This window comes from Miscanthus floridulus, chromosome 16, assembly GCF_019320115.1.
Source record: "Miscanthus floridulus cultivar M001 chromosome 16, ASM1932011v1, whole genome shotgun sequence".
NCBI classification, from domain to species: domain Eukaryota; kingdom Viridiplantae; phylum Streptophyta; class Magnoliopsida; order Poales; family Poaceae; genus Miscanthus; species Miscanthus floridulus.
In genome coordinates this window covers 81,587,379-81,610,360 of record NC_089595.1, presented here as the reverse complement: position 1 = coordinate 81,610,360, position 22,982 = coordinate 81,587,379, and the positions used below count along the sequence as shown (strand labels likewise).

At 42.8% G+C, this 22,982-nt stretch overlaps 1 protein-coding gene across 1 annotated transcript; it reads right to left on the bottom strand.

Annotated features, from left to right (window-relative positions):
• Positions 1 to 1,029: 1,029 nt before the first annotated feature.
• Positions 1,030 to 4,508, bottom strand: LOC136509890 (ethylene-responsive transcription factor ERF115-like). The gene is made up of 2 exons (XM_066504479.1): positions 4,196 to 4,508; positions 1,030 to 1,948 (listed from the first exon to the last, which is right to left on the bottom strand). Exons 1-2 carry the CDS (start codon positions 4,506 to 4,508, stop codon positions 1,188 to 1,190), a joined length of 1,074 nt encoding a protein of 357 aa, XP_066360576.1. The 3' UTR covers positions 1,030 to 1,187.
• Between the last annotated feature and the right edge of the window lie 18,474 nt (positions 4,509 to 22,982).

Below are 22,982 nucleotides of genomic sequence, written 5' to 3'. Positions count from 1 at the left end.
CTATACTATAGGCGCCGTGGCTGTGCTCGCCTTCTCCTGCACCTCAAAGTTCTTCTCCGACGGTAAAGCCGTACGTCAGCGAGGACGATGGTGACGTCATCCATCCTTTGCATGGTCAGTAACCTCGGCGTTGCCATCTTCTGCCTCGAGCTCGCCTTCATGCTCTATGTGGACAGGGAGTGCATTGGCAACCCGCCGCACACACAACGCCACGATCGGCGGCGAGGATGACGCCGACACATGGCTCTGTCCCTTTCTAGATCTAAAGTGTCAACACAACCTTCGCTTACAAATTGCGAGAAGATGGAATTGAGAAATGTTGAGTTCTTGGAAGGAAAATAGCATGGTGTTGTTCTATTGATAGATCTATGTGTGTGGGGATGGGATGTGATGTTGTGATTCATTTATTGATTTATTTATTATTGATGTGCTATGAAATATCATATTTGATTCTTTATATTGAAAAAGGTTGCAACAAATACACTTTCTACATTTTTAGCGCTTGAAATTTATTGACTTATCAATTTCCTTTTCGGGAATTATTGGAGGTGCTCTAGGTAATTTTCCGTTGTCGAAGAACACAATGGTTACTCAAACTCGAAATATTGAAGCACACCAAGAAGTCTAAAAATAAAAGATCGAGTGAGAACAAAGTTTGCAAATAAACACTCATTAAGATTCTAGTGTTTTTCATCCACTTCTGACAAAACGAGATATAGGAGGAGAAATTGGCAAAAAAAAAGAGAGTAGGGAATCGTGGTAGAAACTAGTTATGATCAAAACTTGATCGAGGTTACTTTTTTATTAATATTTTTTGCAGAGGTTTACATCCACCGATCCAGGCCTGCTTCATACAGACAGCTCCAGACCAGATGATATATAAAACCTCAGCTGCACATGCTTTCATCAAGAAATTATGTGTTTCACGTGCGTTTTCGATTAAGTTGCAACCAAAACCATTATCACATGATTAATACAGGATTCAACACCACCAATCGAAGAAGAAACGCAATATTGCAACCTTCTTTGCACGGATGCATGCATCTTCTTGAATAAAACCATATATCTGTATATGTCGTCTCAACCACACAAGCTTTCTTCTTTGTGGAGAGAAAAAAGGAAGGCCGTGTACGTTTTATGAAATGAAACATGGAACTTTTAAAATAAAAAAAGAAACATGGCATGGACTATTGAGGAGGATGAGTTGACGGTGGATATTGGCTTGAACCAGACCAAGAACCCGTGGTCGCCGGATAGCTCCCCCACGCACTCTCCGGCCAGCTTGTCCACTGCGCCGCCGCGTCGCCGTAGCTCGGAGCAGAGGAGGCAGAGGACGGCACAGAAGCCACGGTAACCGTGGAGGCGGGGAAAGAGTAGGAGCCCGAAGAACTGCTCATGGCACCACCACCGCCAGCGCCATAGTCGTAGTACAGAGGATACCCGCCATGGCTATTGCTGCTGCCGCCGTGGCTGGTGGCGGCGGCCCCCTGCAGAAGCATCTGGTACTGCAGGTAGTCAGCAGCAGAGACGCCGGCGCTGGTGGTGGCCGGGTAGTACCCGCCCGTCGAGGCCGCCACGGCCATCGTCGTCGTGGACCCCGCCGCCGCCGCCGCCGGAGCGGCCGTGGCGACCGCGGTGGTGGACGGCGTGGTGAGGTGCGCGTCCTCGGGGAAGTTGAGCTTGGCGCGGCTGCCGCGGAAGCGGAGCGCGGCCTCGTCGTAGGCGCGCGCCGCGGCCTCGGCGGTCTCGAACGTGCCGAGCCACACGCGCGCCGCTTTGTGCGGGTCCCGGATCTCCGCCGCCCACTTGCCCCACGGCCGCTGCCGCACGCCGCGGAACCGCCGCTCGCCTCCGCCGCCGCTCGCCTCGGCGGCGGCCGTGGGCGAGTAGTGGTGGCCCTCCATGGCCGCCGCTCCCTGCACGTCGTGGACCGCAGCCTGCTCTCCTCCTGCGTGTGCGTGGACACGATAGAGATAGAGATGAGTACACAGCACTACTAGCTCGCGCACACGACGTAGCGTAGGGTAAGCAATGCGACGGATATATAGCGCGTTGCGTCGGCGTCGCGCTTTTGACCCGTGCGTTGGCTTCCGCGCGCGCCATGCATATACATACGGGTCGTATTTTATTTGTGGTGGTATTAAATACGCATCTATCCGTATCGATGCTGGCAGGGTGCAGTTGCAGGCACGTACGTACACACGTACGTGTACGTAGCTTCTTCCTCTGGGCTCTGGCTTCCTGTGCATCCATGTTATAATGGCGTCGCGCCTCTCCTCTTCTTCTACCTAATCACTGTAGTGATATCTCGTAGCCGTAGCTAGAGATGTGACACGAGTAATACGTGATCCTACAAGCTACAGCTAGCGGTGTAGCAAACTAGCAATATATCTTTGGCGGTATTTATGTTGTGTTGCACGAGTGTACAGTATTTCTGAATAGTACGTATATGAGATATCTCTCTATATCTATCTATCTATCTATGGACGTGTATGTAATCTCTAGCGGATTGTTTGGTGGGAGTTGGAGCGCAAGAGCCAAGAGGTGTGGATCGGCGTGGCTAATAATCTTGATCGGTGACAAGCAGTAATAAGATCCACATGCAGACGGCCAGGCTCATTTGCATGCATCATGTTTTGCACACCCTGCAGTCGCTTCTTCTCGGTCAAATCGACATTTTTTTTCGAGCGTTGTGTATTGAGTTTTGATGGAAAAACGAGTGCATGCGAATCCTCTGGTCCACAGGAGTTTTCGAAACAGAAATGCTATACAACATACATGTGTTTTAGGTAAAAAAAAAACACATGAATTTGTCTCTCTCTTCTTCCCTCCGTTGCAACGGATCCGGCTCAACATGCAGCTCTCTGACGCTGCGTTCTCTGAAGCGTTCTCTGACGTGTTCTCTGACACGCACGCGGTCTGTAGCGGATCTGGCTACAGTAGCCTCTCATCATCCTCCTCTGCTGTGATTTGTCCTTCCATAGAAAAAAAAATTGTTTCTTGTGATCTGTGGATCTATGATCTTGTGATTTGTGATTGTCTGGAGATAGAAAAAGGCTGAAGGCTGAAAGTAGAAGGAGGGTAGAGGCTGTTGGATCTTAATTCTATGATGTAAAAAATTCATATGTTGAAATTACATAAAACATATGATTGTTAGATAGAGAGACTCTTCCTAAATCCGAAGAAGAAAATGTTCGCAACTGGTGCTCCAAACGGCCGGTGTACTAATTAACAATAGTGACGTGGAAAGTGACGCTTAGCTTTAATCCATCACGATCTGCCTCGACGTACTACCGCGCTGGAAGAAGAATAAACCAAGAGTGAAGAATATTTTTCGAAATCGATAAAAAAGAAATACTTTTCAAAATCTGAGAAAACTAATGCAAGTTTATATTATATGTCATTCATGGACAGTCTACGCCCTGTTAGTTTAGGCTTGTTTGACTGATAAGTCATGGCTGAAAGTACTGTTGGCTGATTTAATGTGAGAGAAAAATATTATTCGTTGGCTGAAAAAATACGACTTATAAGTCAAACAAGCCCAAATGGCGCTAACTCGCTCTCACGTAGCATTCGTTTTGGCACAAGCAAAGTATATTCATTGAAACAATATATATGAATACACCGCACTAACACCAACTTTTGATTCTGCCCGCATGACTAACACATGCTAATTGAACAGGAACGGGAACCGTTATGAAAAAGAAACCCCAACTTAAAAAAAGGCGCACAAACGTCACGCGGAGCTGTTCTTTGTTTTAACGAACTTGTTTTTGATACAGGATTACTTGGTTAGAGAACCGCGCTCCGCGCGGATGGCAGAAGCCGGTGGTTGGCTTGCTGCCCACAAGCGTTGGAGCTATGGATTTGAGGTTGGTGTCTCACCGGATTTTTCCTGGCTATGTCCTGGCTATTTAGATCAGCAGCCTTATACGTGGATACACCACAATAGTCAGGGTGACATGCCCGTTACGTGTGAAGTCTGGACAACTTTGGATATCTCTCAGCTACGTATAGCCTCTTTATATAGGTGTAGATCTAGCTTGTGTACTAGGGGTGTGTGCGCGTGTGATGGTGAGTTAGTAGGTGAGTTTAGGGGGGGGGGGGGGATTCCTCGGTGTGCCCCTGTGCTGCAAGCTAAGCGATCGCCAAATAAATTAAGTAGAGCATCGGCGGACAGGCGGTGCTTGCTAACCTGCTTCGAAAGAGTGAGCCGGTGTCGTTGCGGCTGCAGCAGCCGAATAGCCGTAGCCGTAGCCGTAGCCGTGGGCGGTGCCAGCCGGCGCCGCCATTGCCGTCGCAGGATTACTATTCCCCGGGGCGGCGCCGGCCCACGGCGGGTACCCGTCGCCGCCGCCTGCGACGACGTGGGTCAGCGCCGACACCAACGTGGACGTCTCGAGAGCCTGGTACTCGCCGGACAAGACGCCGGCCGTCGCTGCCTCGTCGCCGTCGTCGTGCTCCTCCGCCGGCCAGCCTGCTGCTTGTTGCCTCCGCGCATCCGCCATCTCCCACCACCACGCACTACTACGGTCGTCGTCGCGGCCGCCCCGGGGCTGCAATGCCGCCGCCGCCGCTCGCATGCACAGGTTTGACGATGGCGGCTAGCTATTGGCAGCTAGCTGGTCGTCGGCTGGTGTGCGTGGTAGCACGTAGCACGACGACGACGCGGTGAGACTGGTTTGAGCAGACGGGACGGAGATGCAACTGGTGGATCGACCGGCAGGAAGGACAGTGGACAGATGATGGTGGTTTCAAAGCACACGTCGATCCGTTCTCAAGCCTCAACACGAGGCGGACTGACGTGCCGTGCTGCCGGCCGGCTATATATATAGCGAGATAGTATCTAGACGGACGACGGATATACGTATGTATGTGTGTGTGCGTGTGGCGAAATACTGTATAGATGGGCCCTAGCCACTGTACGTACGTACACGTAGGTGCCAGCTGATGAGAATGAGATAGATAGAGATGCGGCGAAATTAAAGACGGCAAGACGAAATTAGAGAGGGGCCGGGGGACAACATGTGTTGGGATCGTCATGCTAACGTTTATTTCGTCTTTACCGCCGGCGCCCGCCCCGCCCCGTCTCGTCTCGTCTCGTCGTCTCTCGCCGCCGGGAAAATAATGCGCGGTTCAGATTTGGACCGGGTTGCCCGCTGACCAGGGTATCTGCTGCTCGCTGAGAGAAAGCTGCATGCATGCACGCACTTGTTGGCCCCCCTGTCGTGTTCTGGTCGCCAGCCGAATGAATGGATTCCCTCTTCCCTCTAGAGTCTACAATGTGTACCAAGAAATTGCATGCATTGTTGATTATTGACTTAATTAGTTTTATTATATTACTGCTCCGTATAAATGAGAGGAGAGTTGCCAGTCGTCGTGCCATCGGGCTGTTTACCCCGATTATCTTGCGTTTATTATTATTATTACGGGGAGTAGTAGTCAAAGCGTGATGGCAGTCTCGGCTGCTAATACTCCTAGTATTTAATTTGTGGATGGATCTGCATGCCAAGCTGCTGACGAGTGAGTGAGTGTCGACATGGGTCAACCCTGGTCAAATTTCGTTATCCGGCCAGGAATTAACGAATGCATGCCTTGGCCCTTTTGGAACAGTACAACTCCGGCGGGTGGCGACGGCGACGAGATGCATGGCCAGACATGCACCTGGGCGCGCGGTGGCCGCCAATAAAATTCTCCTCTCTTTTTTTAATTATTAAACGGTAAGCGTCCGTCATACGCGCGCGGTCGTAGTTGGCTCTCGCTCGCAACACGGCCTCTGGTACGTGTCTGGGCTGCATTGCATTTGCATGCGAGAAGAGATGAGCACGTGACCGATCGAGACTATTCCTTCGTTCTGCTGAGTAGTCTTCATTGCAGGTCGCGCTCAGCTTACGAACGGCGCCGTCTGGACGCGACGCACGATCCGCACAGATGCCTTTGCCAGACGCTTTGGTGCATGCATGCGTGCATGATTGAGCATCCAAAGGCGCCTTCTTCTTAAAATTTTCAGAAAGAAAGGCACCTTCTCCATTTATCAATCTTAAAGAGGGAAAAGAGAGACTACCAAAGCGCTACTGCTCCCGTTTTAGTTTCGTCCTGAATCAAACTTCTCTAATTTTGAGTAATAAATCTATAGATCCCTTATTTTCTCCACCGTCTGTCTTTCACTCATTTTTCCATCTTTCGTCCAGGTTGGTCATCGTTCACTCTCATCCTTCTCGCTTTTGTCTTCAGCGTTGCAAATGCTTTATCGGTGGCTCGGCCTCACACCACGCTCGTGTCATGGTCTTGCTTTCCAAGTTCCTCGCTTGTGTCTCGCAGCACGTGTGCGGGTACGTGGCTCGTCTTTCACCTGTTTAAACTCACGACATGTGCACACAACAGCCACATGTTCAAGCCGAGTCAATCTCCTGTCAATTTTTCATATGAAATTAATTTTGCATACGAAATTATTTCGTTCTAGGTTGCGTGCTCAGCTTAAATTACGAACGGCGCCGTCTGGACGTAACGCACGATCCGCAGACGCGTCGGTTGCATGCGCGATTTTGATCATCGATCATCAAAATTATAGGTCTCTTACTTTTCCGCCCACCATGCGTCTGTCTCACTCGTCTTCCATCTTTCGTCCATTAGTCCGTTGTCACTCACCCTTATCACTTTTACTTTGAAAGTACAAAATCTTTATCGGCGGCTGGCTTAGGTGCCACACCACACATGTCACTAGCTCACCCTTTTATCACTTTTACACAATTTGACCAGGGTTAACCCAAGTCTCCCTTTATGTCATGACGCATGTACACATGCGTGTGTGGTTTGGCTTTCACCTTTTTAATCTTACTCACAAACCATTTAAATTGGATCAATCTCCTATCAATTTTTGCATACGAGAGTAATCCTTTATTGTACTAGCATTTACTATGGGGCATGAAATTTATTTAATTTAAGGCTGGTCGGGTTAAACTCAACCAAATATTTCCAACAAAAATAGCTACTTACCTCATTATCATCGGCATGAGCAACGTGTAACCAGTTATATATATGTCCCGTTTCAACGCATATGTATGTTTTGAAATTTAGAATTTTGAAACGATCCCGAATGTTGATATGGTCTAGACCAAGATCCTGTTCGCTTGCTCGTAAACGATCGTAAATTTCCAGCCGGGAACAGTGTTTTTCTCTCACACCAAACCAGCCAGCAGTAAATAATCCACGATACGATACGGCCTCCCGAACAAGCTGCAAAGTTGTACTCCCTCCATATTAAAAAATAAAGTCATTTTGGACAGCGACACGGTCTCCAAAGTATCACTTTGACTCCTTGTTTTTATAAAAATATTTATCAAAAAGTGATATATGTATATTTTTATGAAAGTATTTTTCAAGACAAATCTATTTTATGGCTTTCACATTTCCAAACTCAACAACTTAAAAGTTATTCATGATTTATATTCCTATTGTTTGACCCAAGCCTTGTCCAAAACGACTTTATTTTTGCGTTCTTAATGTGATCTACAAATTTATAGTTGGCAATGCAAGTTTTTTAATCGAAGTCATCAGAGTCCTAAATATGTGTTTTAAGTTCTTAGATATTGAAACTTAAATTTTAGAATTTTCTAAACGACCTCGGATGTTGACATAGTTTAGACTAAAATTGAAGCTGCCGATGTGATCCTATGAAGTGCTATTTCTTCGGGGAAAAAACATTTATAGAGATATGCCTAAATAGACGAAGAAGTGGCTTTAATTTATCAATTTTAATATTATTTAGTCGCCCTATGATGTTGATACCGTAAAGTATGTGTATGACCATAGAGGTGAGTGGGGGCAAATGTACATTACTAAAAGTTGGCCTCTTCTAAATACAGTACATATCTAAGGCCCCGTTTGCGTACCCTTAAACTCGGCTTGATCCGCTTCTTTTTTTATCCGGAACAGTGTTTTTCTCTCACAGATTCCTTCAGATTCATCCAGACTCCTCCAGATTTCTTCAAAATTCCTCTAAGGGAACAGGGCCTTAGATAGTATGCACGCATCGCATTGCTTGATAGTATAGCTCAACCGGCGTGGCGCTTTGCTATAGTGGTAAACGATCTGAATTCATCATTCTTCAACAATAATGGCGTGCGTAAAATGCATGGTCATTTTTTTTAACATCAAAATTTCCCAGCTATATAATGGCGTGTTAAACGATTATTTTTTCAACAAAGGAATCGTGTGGAGGTGGCAAGATTGACACGAGTTCTCCTACTCTGACCAGGTCTGGTGCATCTTAGGCGTATGTGCCATAGCTATTTTCTGAAGCACTCTAATTTTCTTCTTGTGTGTTTGTGTGTGTTTTATATAAAAAAAAAATCTGCCTCTGCTTGTGCAGAGGTTTATCCGAGCGTAAAAGGTCGGTGTTGAGTGTTGACCGTACCACAGTAGTCAACACACTCAACAGATGCTACTCTTCTAGGCACTCTAACAACACCTTCTTTTTTTTTTTTTGACTGATGCCCTATTCGCTTAGCTGATAAGTTATGGCTGAAAGTATCGTTGGCTGATTGATTGTGAAAGAAAAATACTGTTCGTTGACTGAAAATGTACGGCTTATAAACTAAGCGAACAAGCCATGAAACTAGAGAGGGCTTGGAGCCCCTACAGGCACAACACTTTTTTTTTGACAACACTCCAACAACACTTTGAAATGTGCTGTAGATGAGATCACGAATCATCATAATAAAAAAAGTAGTGCCTATATATAAAACTATAAAGCTGGCGTGGGCGCGTGCGTGCTCTGTCGACGTTCAGGCTAACCCAACCATGGACATGCGGCAAACGATCAGTCTGTTCGGTTGGCTGGTCCGTATCATTGTTGGTTCGTGAAGAAGTACTGTTGGTTGGTTTGTATGAGAGAAAATATTGTTCCAGCTAGAAATTTACGATTGTTTACGACAAGCCACAGCCTAGATATCAGAGGGGAGGGGGGGGGGGGGGGGACACATCAAGCACACGTTACGAAACAGCAGTTGCAAAACAACGCTTAGGTAAAAAAAAAATTAAAGAAATCAATTTAATCTCACCGGAAAAATATCAGAATAAGAAAAGTTTTTTTTATCCAAACGGAGCCAATAACGTATTTCCAAATTAAACCAGCAAAAAAATGTTTTGGCCGCGACTTAGGAACTTCCCTACCTAAGTAGTAAGGACAGCCTGTTTAAGTGAAGCCATTTTAAAAAACTATACTATCTCGCAACTGTGACTTTATAAACTAAAGAGACACGAAATGGTGGTTTAGAAAAAAAAGTAATCAGCGGAGTTTATAAAACTAAAAAATGACAGTTTTAACAAAACCATAATTTTACAAACTACAATATTTGTTATAATCAAATACCTAGTAACTTTTGAAAACCAAAGTATTTTATAAAATCACATTATTTCTCTGATACTTGCTCCATCTGTTTCAAATTATAAGTCGCTTTAATTTTTTTGTACATATATTTTACTATGTATCTAGATAAGTAAATATAATAATATGTCTAGATGTATAATAAAATGGATACAAAAAAAATTAAAGTGACTTATAATTTGAAACGGGGACAGTAAAAAATACGTTGCATCCGACTAGGGTCTAAACAGTTTAGATAGCGTAACATCACAACGCCACGTAACCTGAAGCTCGTCTAGAAGACAATGCAAAGTGTACACGGGGACTGGGAAGGTTTGAGGAGGTCAAGTTTGTTAGCTCGAGGAGGCTTGCATGCACTGCAAAGTAGCTCTGCCAGCCGCATTTCGTCAAACGGTTTGAACTTCGTGGTTTGCCCAATCGTCGTCCAGTTTGTACGGAGCTACTTGAAAACTTGAGGACATGGAGAAAAACCAAGGATTTGTCTCCAGAAAGGCCATGCAGGGTTTGGCCACGCCAACGGACATTCCACACCAGAGCATGATTAGAAACGAAAACACACATGAGAGCTTGGAGTTGAAGCCGTTGTTGCTAACAGTTGGTTTCATACATACATGCATACATAAGTCAGCCTTTTCATTTCAGGTTGATCCGTTGATGTTTGCGTGCAATGTCTAAGCAGAACATTTCACTTTCAAAAAAAAAAGGCAGAAAATTTTACCTTTACCATAAAAAATGAAGAGATGTTCAATGCTTGTCTTCCATGAACAAGGCAAATAAAGGTAATCATTGCCGAACACACATGGTTTCAAAGTTAGTAGTACTTTTTGTTACAGGGAATGATGAGAAAGGAGACAAAGCAGAGAGGGTTGGCCATTGTTTTTCCATTATTACTTTGTGGCATGCAACAGTTCAAACGTCCAAATTGGCAGGTTTTCAGCACCGACAAATAAAAGATTATAAAACGGTCCGTTTACATTCCTTTTTTGACAACGCTAGTCCATGCATGAGTGAGCGTGCATTCATCTCTGGCAATGCTCTGTTTCTTCAATTTGCGTGTCATGAAGAGCTGAAGACTTGCCCACACGGTCTAAAGTCAAACGGCCTGCAATGTGACGGACCTAGCGATGGGAACTTGAAAAAGACGATGTACGACGCGGTTCATACTATGATTACTTCACGTTTACAGGTCCCTACACCCTACATTGCCACTGTTTTTTTTGCGGGTATACATTGCCACTGTTTAATTAAGTTTGTAGCTCAACTGGTTAACTTGGCATGGGTGAGCAAGTGCCCAAGAATATCTTACTCGTGCACATGGGTGACGATCTAGTCTTAAGATTGAATGTGACTAGAGTATGCTCAGAATATTTTTAATCTTAAGCTATGTGCCTATCACTTAGGTAGAGGTTGAGAAGTTGTTCTAATGTCGTGTATCAACTCGATATACTAATCTTGGAATGCAATAGAATCTTTCCTTTTTTTTAAAAAAAAATGCACCATGCTCGTTGATAGCGATGGTTTCATCAATCTCGAGATCGGTCTACTCATTCCAAATTGACAGGTTGTCAGCATCAACAAATAAAAAGTTATAAAACGGTCCATTTACATTCTTTTTTTTTTTGACAACGCTAGTCCGTGCTTAAGTGAGCGTGCGTTCATCTCTGACAATGCTTTGTTTCTTCAATTTGCGTGTCATGAAGGGTCGAAGACTTGCACACACGAAGTCAGTAAGTCTGAAGTCAAACGGCCTGCAATGTGACCGGTCCTATCGATGGGAACTTGGAAGAGACAATGTACGACGCGGTTGACACTATGATCACTTCACGTTTACAGTTCCCTCCACGCCCCCCCCCCCTACAATGCCACTGTTGAATCAAGTTTCTACCACAGCTGGTTAGCTTGGCATGAGTGTTCGTATTTTCTATAATCATTTTAGGATTTAATAGCGTTATTTTTTATGGTATGTGACATACCCATCGATAACAAGGCGTGTGTGGTGACTTCATCAAGCTTATAGTCTACTGGCCCAGTCTTTCAAATGTTATCATTGGGGTAGGGTTTTCATGCCTATTGTAACACCTCGGGTGTTTAAATACTAAAATCTGACATGTCATCATATGCATTGCAAAGCATTTGGCATTTGGTGAAAACTTTGAGATGCATACACTAAAACAAGTTTATATTTATGTGGTATGTGTTGAATTGTATTGTTTGACTCAAGTTCAAAGTTTGTTTGGATTTTGAATTTTCGAGAAAACCCTGATTTTCAGCATTTAAATCCTACCCTGAAAACTCATTTCAAAATCTAACCATATTTTGGGGTTGAGCCCAAAAGCAAAAGTGTAGAGCTTGTCAAGTTATACAAAGTTTGTTTTTGGAGTTTTCAAAGTTGTTATGAAAAATTTGGAGTAATTCGAAAAGGCGTAATTCGTTAAATTTCCCCTATTTGAATTCAAAAGTTCATTTCAAAATGTAGGCCGAATTAGGGGTTGGTCATAAAAGCAAAGTTGTAGAACTTTGAATTTTGAACAACTTTTATTTTTGGAGATTTTTGAGTTGTTACACAAATTTGGGAGTAATTTGAATTTGAAAGCGAATGACAATCTTGTAAATACTGTGAACAATGTTCACCGTCTAAGCTACATTGCCGGCGGGCCTTCTTCGGCGTTCCAGGCGCGTCATGGCCGTCTTTGGCGTCGCGCTGGCACGGGAACGGCTCCTGTGTGGCTTCTCTATGCTTCCTGGTCGGTCTTTATAGCCAGAGCATCGCCGTCGTTCTTCTCTTCTCTTCCTCTGTTTTCTTCCGTCGCCACCGTCCATCTCCGGTGAGCTTGTGCCGTCGTCTCAGCACGTTCCAGTCGCCGCAAAAGCTTGCTACAGCTCCGCCTTATCCTTACGCGCCTAGCCAACCCACCAATTTAGCTTGATTTCGTCAGGAAACTGTTGTGCGCGCTCTTCTTCCTCGCGTCCGGCAGCGTCGCCGTCGCGTTCGCCTCACCGTGGCCAGTGCTCCATGGTGCGTATCCGTCCTTGATTTGTAGCTCTTCTGCTTCACCGTGTTACCGTGGTCCTTTGTGACCTTTTGATTGAACCATTCCTCCATTGCAGTCACCAGGACTCGAGCTTGCCATCGCCACCATTGCTGTCACCGTCGTCTGATGCCACCGTTGCTGCTCATCGTCTACCGCACGTTCTAACGCGTTTGTGGTGAGCTTCTATTGCTTCTCGAGTAGTTTTAGAGAGCTCTAGCAAGTTCTAGTTGCTTGAACGCCGCGGTGCCGCCGTGTCTTGCTCGGCCGAGCCGCCATAGCCCGCGTAGTGCTCGGTCTTGACCACATTTGGTCTCGGTTGTGCCATCAATAGTTGCGCCTGGTTGTAGTGATCACCGTGGTGCCTTTGCCTTCGCCGTTGGTCTTACCGGCAGCGAGGAATCACTGGTCAGCGTGCGTGTCGCTGGAGTCAGCGCTGGAGGTTGAAGATGACAAGTGGGGTCCGTTTGTCAGTGACTCAGCGTTCAAATGGAATTTTTCTATTTTTAGATTTGAATGAATAGTGATATAATTTGTTATTTTTGTGTAGATTTATTTAGAGCTCCAAAAATTATGAAAATTTTTGTGTAACCTCTCTATAATGTATATTATTTAAGAAAAATATGAAATAATGTTTTTAGTACTTTTTGAATGTGATGAAAATTGCTCAATTAATTAATAAATAGATTTTTAGGATTTTTCTAGGCTTATTTATTTATCCAACAATTATGAAAATTGTTTTGCCGCTTAGTTATCATGTGATGAACATTTAAAAAAAATTTTGAGGTCATTTGGAACAAGTTGATTTATTTCATAATTCTTAATTAAATAATTAATTCATAAAAGCAAATAGTAACTTTTAATGATTTAAGTTTTGATTGAATTTTTTATTAAGTGATGTCCTTGGGTCATTAGTTGGTAATGATCTTTGGCAATTGATGTAAGTAGTACGAAAAAGATTTGATTAGTTTGACTTACAACTGTACCGCGAAGGAAAGTTGTATTCGAAATGTTAATTTTTCATCCATCATTGAGCATCATGTTTCGTATCCCGCATCATGTTAAACATGGCATTGTTACTACGTGTAGTAAACAAAGGTGAACACGTGGTAGTTAATCAAGTTGCAGAGGAGGTTAGTCTGTCTGTTGAGGTCAGATCGAATACTTGTGGAACGTCGCAGGAACCGGACTTTTTTGTCAACGAAGGCAAGCCCCGGATGCATACAACCCTACCTTGTGTTTTGCAAATTAATTTCGCTTTTGCTTTTCTTTACTGCATTAAGTGATTAAGAGTTAAGTAAAAGCCTAATTGGTGCATTACCAATATTGTTTTTCCATATCTACCTTGATTACCTGTTTTATTCGTACATGTCTAAATATGCTTAGTCATGCTTAGTCGGGTGATTACCTGTCACCTGAGAATATTAAATGGATCTTCGGTTACTTATGTTATCATGAAATATGAGCATGTGAAGTAATAAATCTAGACCGGGCGGACTCGGTGTGTGTGAGCCACAAGACTTGGAGGTCTTATGAGCGGGTACTTTCCGTCTGTGTTGATTAAGGTCCGTACCATTGTTGAATTGCATGAGGTGAGACTTTGTAGTACTAACCACATACTCCGATAAGCCTTAACTTGGTGATTCTAGTACGAGAATGGCTACTCGCGCACTAGGAGTGGAGAGATGGCGGGAATAGCGTGTACCCACGTGGCCATGGGATGGAATGGTGAAGTACTGTATTCTCGGGTGGCGCGGACCCGTTCTTGTTTTAGAAGACCTGAGGGTAGGTTGGTATATGTAGGTCAGAGACCTACATATGTCATGTGGTCTAGAATTCCTAGCTGGGTTTATAATCGGTTCGAATCATCGTTGCTCCTCGGTTATGGAGACTCAACTCACTGTTCATCATCGTAGTATTAATAACTGGAACTTGAGAAAGGTTTGAGAAAGAGATTGATATGAAGTTCATGATCTCATTACGGATCATGGCAGATTCATATGTGGTAATTATAAAGTTTTACATGTTAAAGTAAAGAATTTTGTTAAAGAGCTTTTACAAAAAAGAACTTTGATTATTGCTAAAGCCATACCTTGAATCCCTGAGCCTGCATTCCTAAGTCTTCTTAGTTTTATTTCGGTTAAGTCTTGTTGAGTACTTTTGTACTCAGGGTTTATTGACCCCTGTTGTAGGTGAGCCTCATGAGCAGATCTATTTTGGATCGTACTGCATGACTATTGTTTGATCTGACGATGAGAAGTAAATGGGTGGCCCTTGGGCAGGGCAGTTTTATTTTGTATGTTATGGTTATGTTAATTATGCCACTCCACTACTAATATGGTTTGTAATAATTATCGAACTTAGTTTGTAAGGTTTGAAACAACTGGTTTGTAAACTAAGATATCGTAAGACTTCCGCTATTTTACTCTGAGGTATATATTTGAATAAATGTTGTAATACTACAATGACTCTGTAATGTGATCCTGCTCAGAAATTGTGGATGATTCGGGGTTCCCTGAGTACACCCGACATTCTTCTTAAGTTACCTGAAACATATGCATAGATGTCAAAGGTCGTTGGACAGTGACATGTGCATGTGGTCCCTATAATTTTGGAGGTTCTGCCACAGAATGGTATCAGAGCGATCGTTACAAGGTTTTTGTAGTATTGTTTTACAATAACTTCAAAATGATTTGGGATGACTAAACTTAACTTGTTAATTTGGTCCAAATTGCTTCTGACTTATCTTATTTCTTTCTCACCATTCCTTATTTGATTAAAAAGGTTTTGTGTGGTGGAGTAGTAATCTTACTATGCCCTATATAAAAATAAATATTGTTTATGTGTATTATAAGCTTGGATGATTTTGTTCGTAAGAACGATTCATGCTTCATGAATAATTCACTAGTTACTTTCTTCACCTCTGAGTCTGGAGTTGAGTAGTGAGTCTAGTTTGAGTAATGTAATCCATCCTAGCTGCTCTTTAGACTTTGATCAAATGATCTTACTTAGATTAAATTGGCTTTCTACAGTATGGCTCGTACCAGATGACGCCCCATAAGTCCACTGGACCCAAAGGAGTTCCTCGTCACCAACTTGCCCCTAGGAATGACGGTGCTAGCAGTAGCAGTTCTAGGCCTGATCCCCAGGCAGAGATATAGAGGATTTCTGTAGAATTAGCACAAGCTACTAGATATAGGGCTTTGGATGCTATATAGGTAGGAGAATTACAGGATCAATTGAGGCGTCTCACCACCACGTACAGGAACTGCGAAAGCATATTAGTTCATACGGTGGAGGGAAGGAATGAAGCTTGGCATAGGGAAAATGTAGCTAGAGCTAGAACTCATGAGCTAGAATTCTATGTAGAAGATTTAGAAGAACATAATACCTATCTGCATGAGGAAGTTCATAGGCTTAGCAATCTACTAAATCCAAATCATGAACCCCAAGCTGATGCCATGGACCCCAGTGTCATCCTTGCCGATGATGACGAATCGGAAGAAGAAGAAGATCCTAAAGAGTTAGTAATGATCGATGAAAGTGATGATGAAGGTGGTAATAATTCCGGAATGGATACCGAGCCTGAAGTTTGAAGTAATTGAGGAAATGAGTAGAGTTGTATAATAGTTAGTTCTAGTTAAGTTATGTAGTCTTGTTTTGGTACTTGCGGGTTTGTGTTTATATTAGTAAACTCTATGTAATGTGTCTGGAGTAAGCTTTTGCGCAATTCAATAAAGACTTGTGAATAAAGTTTGGTTTGTCATAAGCAGATGCGTCGTACGCGGGGTTCATACATTCCAGGAACTTCATAAGATGAGGATAGTATTCTAGATCCGCCACCAGTTCCAACAAATCTGGCTGATGCTATAACCACACTTGTCAATGTGACGGCCAAAAATTCTCGTTTGCTTCATGAGATAGCTCAAAGTAATCAGAATCATATGCAAGGAAACCGTGGTCGCCATCATAACAGGCAGGAGGCTACATATGTTGATTTTACAGACACAAGGCCACTGGTGTTCACCAAGGCAGATGAACCATTAGAGGCTGACAATTGGCTTCGAACCATGGAGCAGAAATTTGATCTCATTCCATGCACGGAGTTTTAGAAACCAGTCTTTGCTGCCCAGCAACTTAGAGGTGCAGCCGGTGCTTGGTATGCAAATCTTATGACCATGCAACCTGCAGGTGTTCCGTTAACTTGGACAGAGTTTCATACTACTTTTAGAGCCCATTATATCCTGGAGGGAGTTATGGCTATGACGCTGGATGAATTCCTTGCTTTGAAGCAAGGAGATCAAACCGTGATGCAGTATGTGGGAAGATTCAATCACCTATCACAATATGCACCTGAACATGTCAATACTAATGCCAAGAAGAAGAGGTGGTTTATGAGAGGCCTGAATACCAAGTTGCAGACCATGATGACAACTTGTACTAATGTTACTTATCATGAGGCAGTAAATATTGCAATTGCTTCAGAGTCAAAGTATTGGCAGCATAAGGAGCTCAAAAAGAAAAAGAGTATGCTGTCTGGATCTTTTGGGGGAAATCAGAAGAGGCAGAGGGTGATTTATCATCCAGTACATCATAATCGTCCTCCTTATCGTCTGCTGCAGTCTCAAGCCGGGCAACAGTCAAATATCCATCCTGCTATAACCTACCCGAATTCACAGTCGACCAATGCTCCTGGTGGCAATACTCCAACGTCCCAGGGTCACAACTATCCGTGTTATAATTGTGGAAGGACCGGTCATTTCTTCAGGGAATGTCCATGTCCCAGGCAGGCTAATCAAAATTATCAGAAGGCCCCTGCCAATCAACAACAGGGTCAGACACCAAATAAGAACCCCAATCAGAATGCTCAGAAGGGCAAAGATGAGAGGAAGATAGGACGGGTGTTCTATATTCAAGCTAGAGAAATTCCGGAAGGGGAGCCAGTGATGATGGGTATGTTTCCTATTGCCAATCACCCTGCAGTTATACTTTTTGATTCGGGTGCATCTCATTCATTCATCAATAGAACATTTGTGGTAAAGCATGAAATTTCAATTGGGGCAACAAAGGAAAGTTTCTTTATATAGTCGTTCGGAGGACGTCTGTGTACTAAGGAAATGGTATACTAGGTACCCGTAAACCTGGGTGGGTATATTTTTCCCACTACCATGATTATCCTTAAGGACCAGGATATAGATGTAATCTTGAGAATGAATTGGATGTATCAATATAAGGTTGTTATAGATGCTTTGAATAGGACTTTAAGGGTGAGTTTGCCTGATAGTACTTCTCAACTTCTCATCCAACTTCCAACCTTAAGAAGATCAGTAGGCAAGATTTGTGCAACTGCTGTCAAAGAGATTAGAGATATCTCGGTAGTGTGTGAATTTCCAGATGTGTTTCCTAAAGATTTACCCGGTCTATCACCTAATAGGAATGTACAGTTTAACATAGAGTTGCAACCTGGAATAGCTCCGATTTCCCAAAGAGCTTATAGGATGCCACCTAAGGAATTGGCCGAGTTGAAGACTCAGTTGCAAGAATTGATTGAGAAGGGGTTTATCTAACCTAGTTCCTCACCTTGGGGATGTCCGGCAATTTTTGTGAAAATGAAAGATGAGACCCTAAGGTTATGTGTTGAGTATCGTCTGTTGAATGAAGTGACTATCAAGAATAAGTATCCTTTACCTCAGATAGATTTGCTTTTTGATCAATTGGCCAGAGCAAAAGTTTTCTCCAAGATAGATTTGAGGTCAGGATATCACCAAATCAAGATAAAGCCTGAAGATATTCCCAAAATGGCATTTACCACAAGATATGGATTATATGAATACTTGGTAATGTCTTTTGGTTTGACAAATGCTCCAACTCATTTCATGTATCTGATGAATTTAGTGTTCATGCCTGAGCTAGACAAGTTTGTAGTAGTGTTTATTGATGACATTCTAGTATATTCCAAGAATAAGAAAGAACATGCGGAACATCTCAGAATTATTCTGACCCGCTTGAGAGAACATCAACTATATGCCAAGTTCAGCAAGTGTAATTTTTGGCTTAGGGAAGTGCAATTTCTTGGACATGTCTTGTCAGCTGAAGGAGTTGTAGTTGATCCCAGCAAAGTGAAGGATGTGCTTGATTGGAAACCGCCAACCATAGTTCATCAAGTTCGGAGTTTTTTGGGTTTGGCAGGGTATTACCGTCGGTTTATTCCAGATTTCTCTAAAGTATCAAAGTCCATAACTGAATTGTTGAAGAACTAAGTCAAGTTTGTCTGGTCATCTGATTGTGAAGAGGCTTTCCAGACTTTGAAGAGATTGTTGACTACTGCACCAGTATTAGCCCAACCTGATATCGAGAAGCCGTTTGATGTTTATTGTGATGCTTCAGGTATTGGTATTGGATGTGTGTTGATGCAAGAAGGCTGAGTCATTGCCTATGCATCCAGGCAACTTAAGCAACATGAAGAACACTATCTGACTCATGATCTGGAGTTAGCAGCTGTGGTCCATGCTTTGAAAATTTGGCGGCATTACCTGCTTGGTAATACGTGCCATATTTATACAAATCACAAGAGCTTAAAGTATATCTTTACTTAGTTAGAGTTGAACATGTGACAAAGAAGATGGTTAGAACTGATTAAAGATTATGACTTGGAAGTACATTATCACCCCGGTAAAGCAAATGTGGTTGCAAATGCCCTCAGTCGCAAAAGTTATTGCAATTGTCTGGCAGTGAGAACATTGGGTTTGACTTTATGTCAAGAGATGGAGAAGTTGAATGTAGAAATGATTCAACAAGGTTGTTTGACCAACATAATTTTTGAAGCCACTATTCGAGATCAAGTTATTGCTGCTCAGAAGGAAAACAAGGGTATAACCCATGTCAAGAAAAGAGTCAAGAATGGAAAAGCAGAATGCTTTAGCATAGATGATGAATGTGTGCTATGGTTCAAGGATCGCCTGGTGGTACCAAAGGTTCCTGAGTTGCGGCAGTCAATTCTGGAAGAAGCACATGCTACTAGGTTATGTATCCATCCAGGAAGCAACAAGATGTACCATGACTTGAAGCAAAGATTTTGGTGGACTAAAATGAAAATAGAGATTGCTAGATATATAGCAAGGTGTGATACTTGTAAAAAGGTGAAAGCTATACATTTGAGGTCTGCTAGTGAATTACAACCATTATCTATTCCATCTTGGAAGTAGGAGGACATAAGTATAGACTTTATTGTTGGTCTACCCAAGACATCCAAAGGGTTTGACTCAGTATGGGTTATTGTAGATCGACTCACTAAGTCAGCACATTTTCTTCCTATCAAGACTATATATCCTACGATCCAATATGCCAAGATGTATTTAGCAAGAATCATGAGCTTACATGGAGTACCAAAGACCATAGTATCAGATAGGGGTACACAGTTTGTCTCCAGCTTTTGGAAACACTTACATGCTTTGTTAGGTACAAAACTTCTGTATAGTACAGCTTATCATCCCCAGACTGATGGTCAGACTAAAAGGGTCAATCAAGTACTTGAAGATATGTTAAGATGTTGTGTTCTTAACTATTCCAAAAAGTGGGATGAATGTCTGCCTTTGGCTGAGTTCTCATACAACAATAGTTATCAGGAAAGCATTAGAATGGCTCCATTTGAAGCACTCTATGGTCGAAGATGCAGAACATCGCTGAGTTGGTCTGAGCCTAGAAAAAGAAGATTCTTTGGAGTTGACCTTGTGAAAGAAATAGAAGACAAGGTTAGGCAAATACAGAGTAATTTGAAGATAGCTCGGTCCCGCCAAAAGAGTTATGCGGATAGAAGACGGAGACCATTGGTATTTAACAAAGGAGATTTTGTATATCTAAAAGTATCACCAATGAAGGGAGTTACCCGTTTTGGTGTTAAAGGCAAGTTGGCACCTCGATATATTGGACCATATCAAATTTTGGAGAGGTATGGAAAAGTGGCATATCGCTTGAAATTACCTGAACATCTCGTAGCTGTGCATGATGTGTTCCATGTTTCTCAATTGAAGAAGTGTCTCCGAGTGCCTAAGCAGAATGTTGAGGTTGAAGGAGTAGAACTTGAACCAGATCTGACTTATTCCGAATATCCTATCCGAGTTTTGGATCAGAAAGACCATGTTACTCAAAGAAGGACAATCAAGTTCTACAAGATACAATGGAATCAACATTAAGAAGAAGAAGCTACTTGGGAATCAGAAGATTACTTATTAGAAAAATTCCCAGAGTTTCTTGCGTCAATATAGAATAATGTTAGTTAAGCTAGGTTGATACAAATTGTGTTTTGTAAAGGGACCTCAACTGTTTTATGGACATATCTTGTATGTGTTCTCGTGACACATTTCCTTTTTCATTACTTACCCTATAGCTTTGAATCTTGGGGCAAGATTTCTTTTACGGGGAAGGATTGTAACACCTCGGGTGTTTAAATACTAAAACCTGACATGTCATCATATGTATTGCAAAGCATTTGGCATTTGGTAAAAACTTTGAGATGCATACACTAAAACAAGTTTATATTTATGTGGTATGTGTTGAATTGTATTGTTTGACTCAAGTTCAAAGTTTGTTTGGATTTTGAATTTTCGAGAAAACCCTGATTTTCAGCATTTAAATCCTACCTTGAAAACTCATTTCAAAATCTAAGCATATTTTGGGGTTGAGCCCAAAAGCAAAAGTGTAGAGCTTGTTAAGTTATACAAAGTTTGTTTTTGGAGTTTTCAAAGTTGTTATGAAAAATTTGGAGTAATTCGAAAAGGCGTAATTCATTAAATTTTCCCTATTTGAATTCAAAAGTTCATTTCAAAATGTAGGCCAAATTAGGGGTTGGTCATAAAAGTAAAGTTGTAGAACTTTGAATTTTGAACAACTTTTATTTTTGGAGATTTTTAAGTTGTTACACAAATTTGGGAGTAATTTGAATTTGAAAGCGAATGGCAATCTTGTAAATACTGTGAACAGTGTTCACCGTCTAAGCTACATTGCCGGCGGGCCTTCTTCGGCGTTCCAGGCACGTCATGGCCGTCTTTGGCGTCGCGCTGGCGCGGGAACGGCTCCTATGTGGCTTCTCTATGCTTCCTGGTCGGTCTTTATAGCCAGAGCATTGCCGTCGTTCTTCTCTTCTCTTCCTGTGTTTTCTTCCGTCGCCACCGTCCATCTCTGGTGAGCTTGTGCCGTCGTCTCAGCGCGTTCCAGTCGCTGCAAAAGCTTGCTACAGCTCCGCCTTATCCTTACGCGCCCAGCCAACCCACCAATTTAGCTTGATTTCGTCAGGAAACTGCTGCGCACGCTCTTCTTCCTCGCGGCCGGCAGCGTCGTCGTCGCGTTTGCCTCACCGTGGCCAGTGCTCCACGATACGTATCTGTCCTTGATTTGTAGCTCTTCTGCTTCACCGTGTTACCATGGTCCTTTGTGACCTTTTGATTGAACCATTCCTCCATTGCAGTCACCAGGACTCGAGCTTGCCATCGCTGCCGTTGCTGTCACCGTCGTCTGACGCCACCCTTGCTGCTCATCGTCTACCGCACGTTCTAACGCGTTTGTGGTGAGCTTCTGTTGCTTCTCGAGTAGTTTTAGAGAGGTCTAGCAAGCTCTAGTTGCTTGAACGCCACGGTGCCGCCGTGTCTTGCTCGATCGAGCCGCCATAGCCGGCATAGTGCTCGGTCCTGGCCACATTTGGTCTCGGTTGTGCCATCAATAGTTGCGCCTGGTTGTAGTGATCACCGTGGTGCCTTTGCCTTCGCCATTGGTCTTACCGACGACGAGGAATCACCGGTCAGCGTGCGTGTCGCCAGAGTCAGCGCTGGAGGTTGAAGATGACAAGTGGGGTCCGTTTGTCAGTGACTCAGCGTTCAAATGGAATTTTTCTATTTTCAGATTTGAATGAATAGTGATGTAATTTGTTATTTTTGTGTAGATTTATTTAGAGCTCCACAACTTATGAAAATTTTTGTGTAACCTCTCTGTGATGTATATTATTTAAGAAAAATATGAAATAATGTTTTTCAGTACATTTTGAATATGATGAAAATTGCTCAATTAATTAATAAATGGATTTCCAGGATTTTTCTAGGCTTATTTATTTATCCAACAATTATGAAAATTGTTTTGCCACTTAGTTATCATGTGATGAACATTTACAAAAATTTTGAGGTCATTTGGAATAAGTTGATTTATTTCATAATTCTTAATTAAATAATTAATTCATAAAAGCAAATAGTAATTTTTAATGATTTAAGTTTTGATTGAGTGATGTCCTTGGGTCATTAGTTGGTAATGATCTTTGGCAATTGATGTAAGTAGTATGAAAAAGATTTGATTAGTTTGACTTACAACTGTACCGCGAAGGAAAGTTGTATTCGAAATGTTAATTTTTCATCCATCATCGAGCATCATGTTCTGTATCCCGCATCATGTTAAACATGGCATTGTTACTACGTGTAGTGAACGAAGGTGAACACGTGGTAGTTAATCAAGTTGCGGAGGAGGTTAGTCCATCTGTTGAGGTCGGATCGAATACTTGTGGAACATCGCAGGAACTGGACTTT

Coding starts and splice junctions, on each gene's coding strand:
- LOC136509890 (XM_066504479.1), bottom strand. CDS start 4,508: ATGGCGGATGCGCGGAGGCAACAAGCAGCAGGCTGGCCGGCGGAGGAG. Junction 1,949..4,195: donor GGCTCACTCTTTCGAAGCAG/GTTAGCAAGCAC, acceptor ACGCACACGCAG/GAGGAGAGCAGGCTGCGGTC.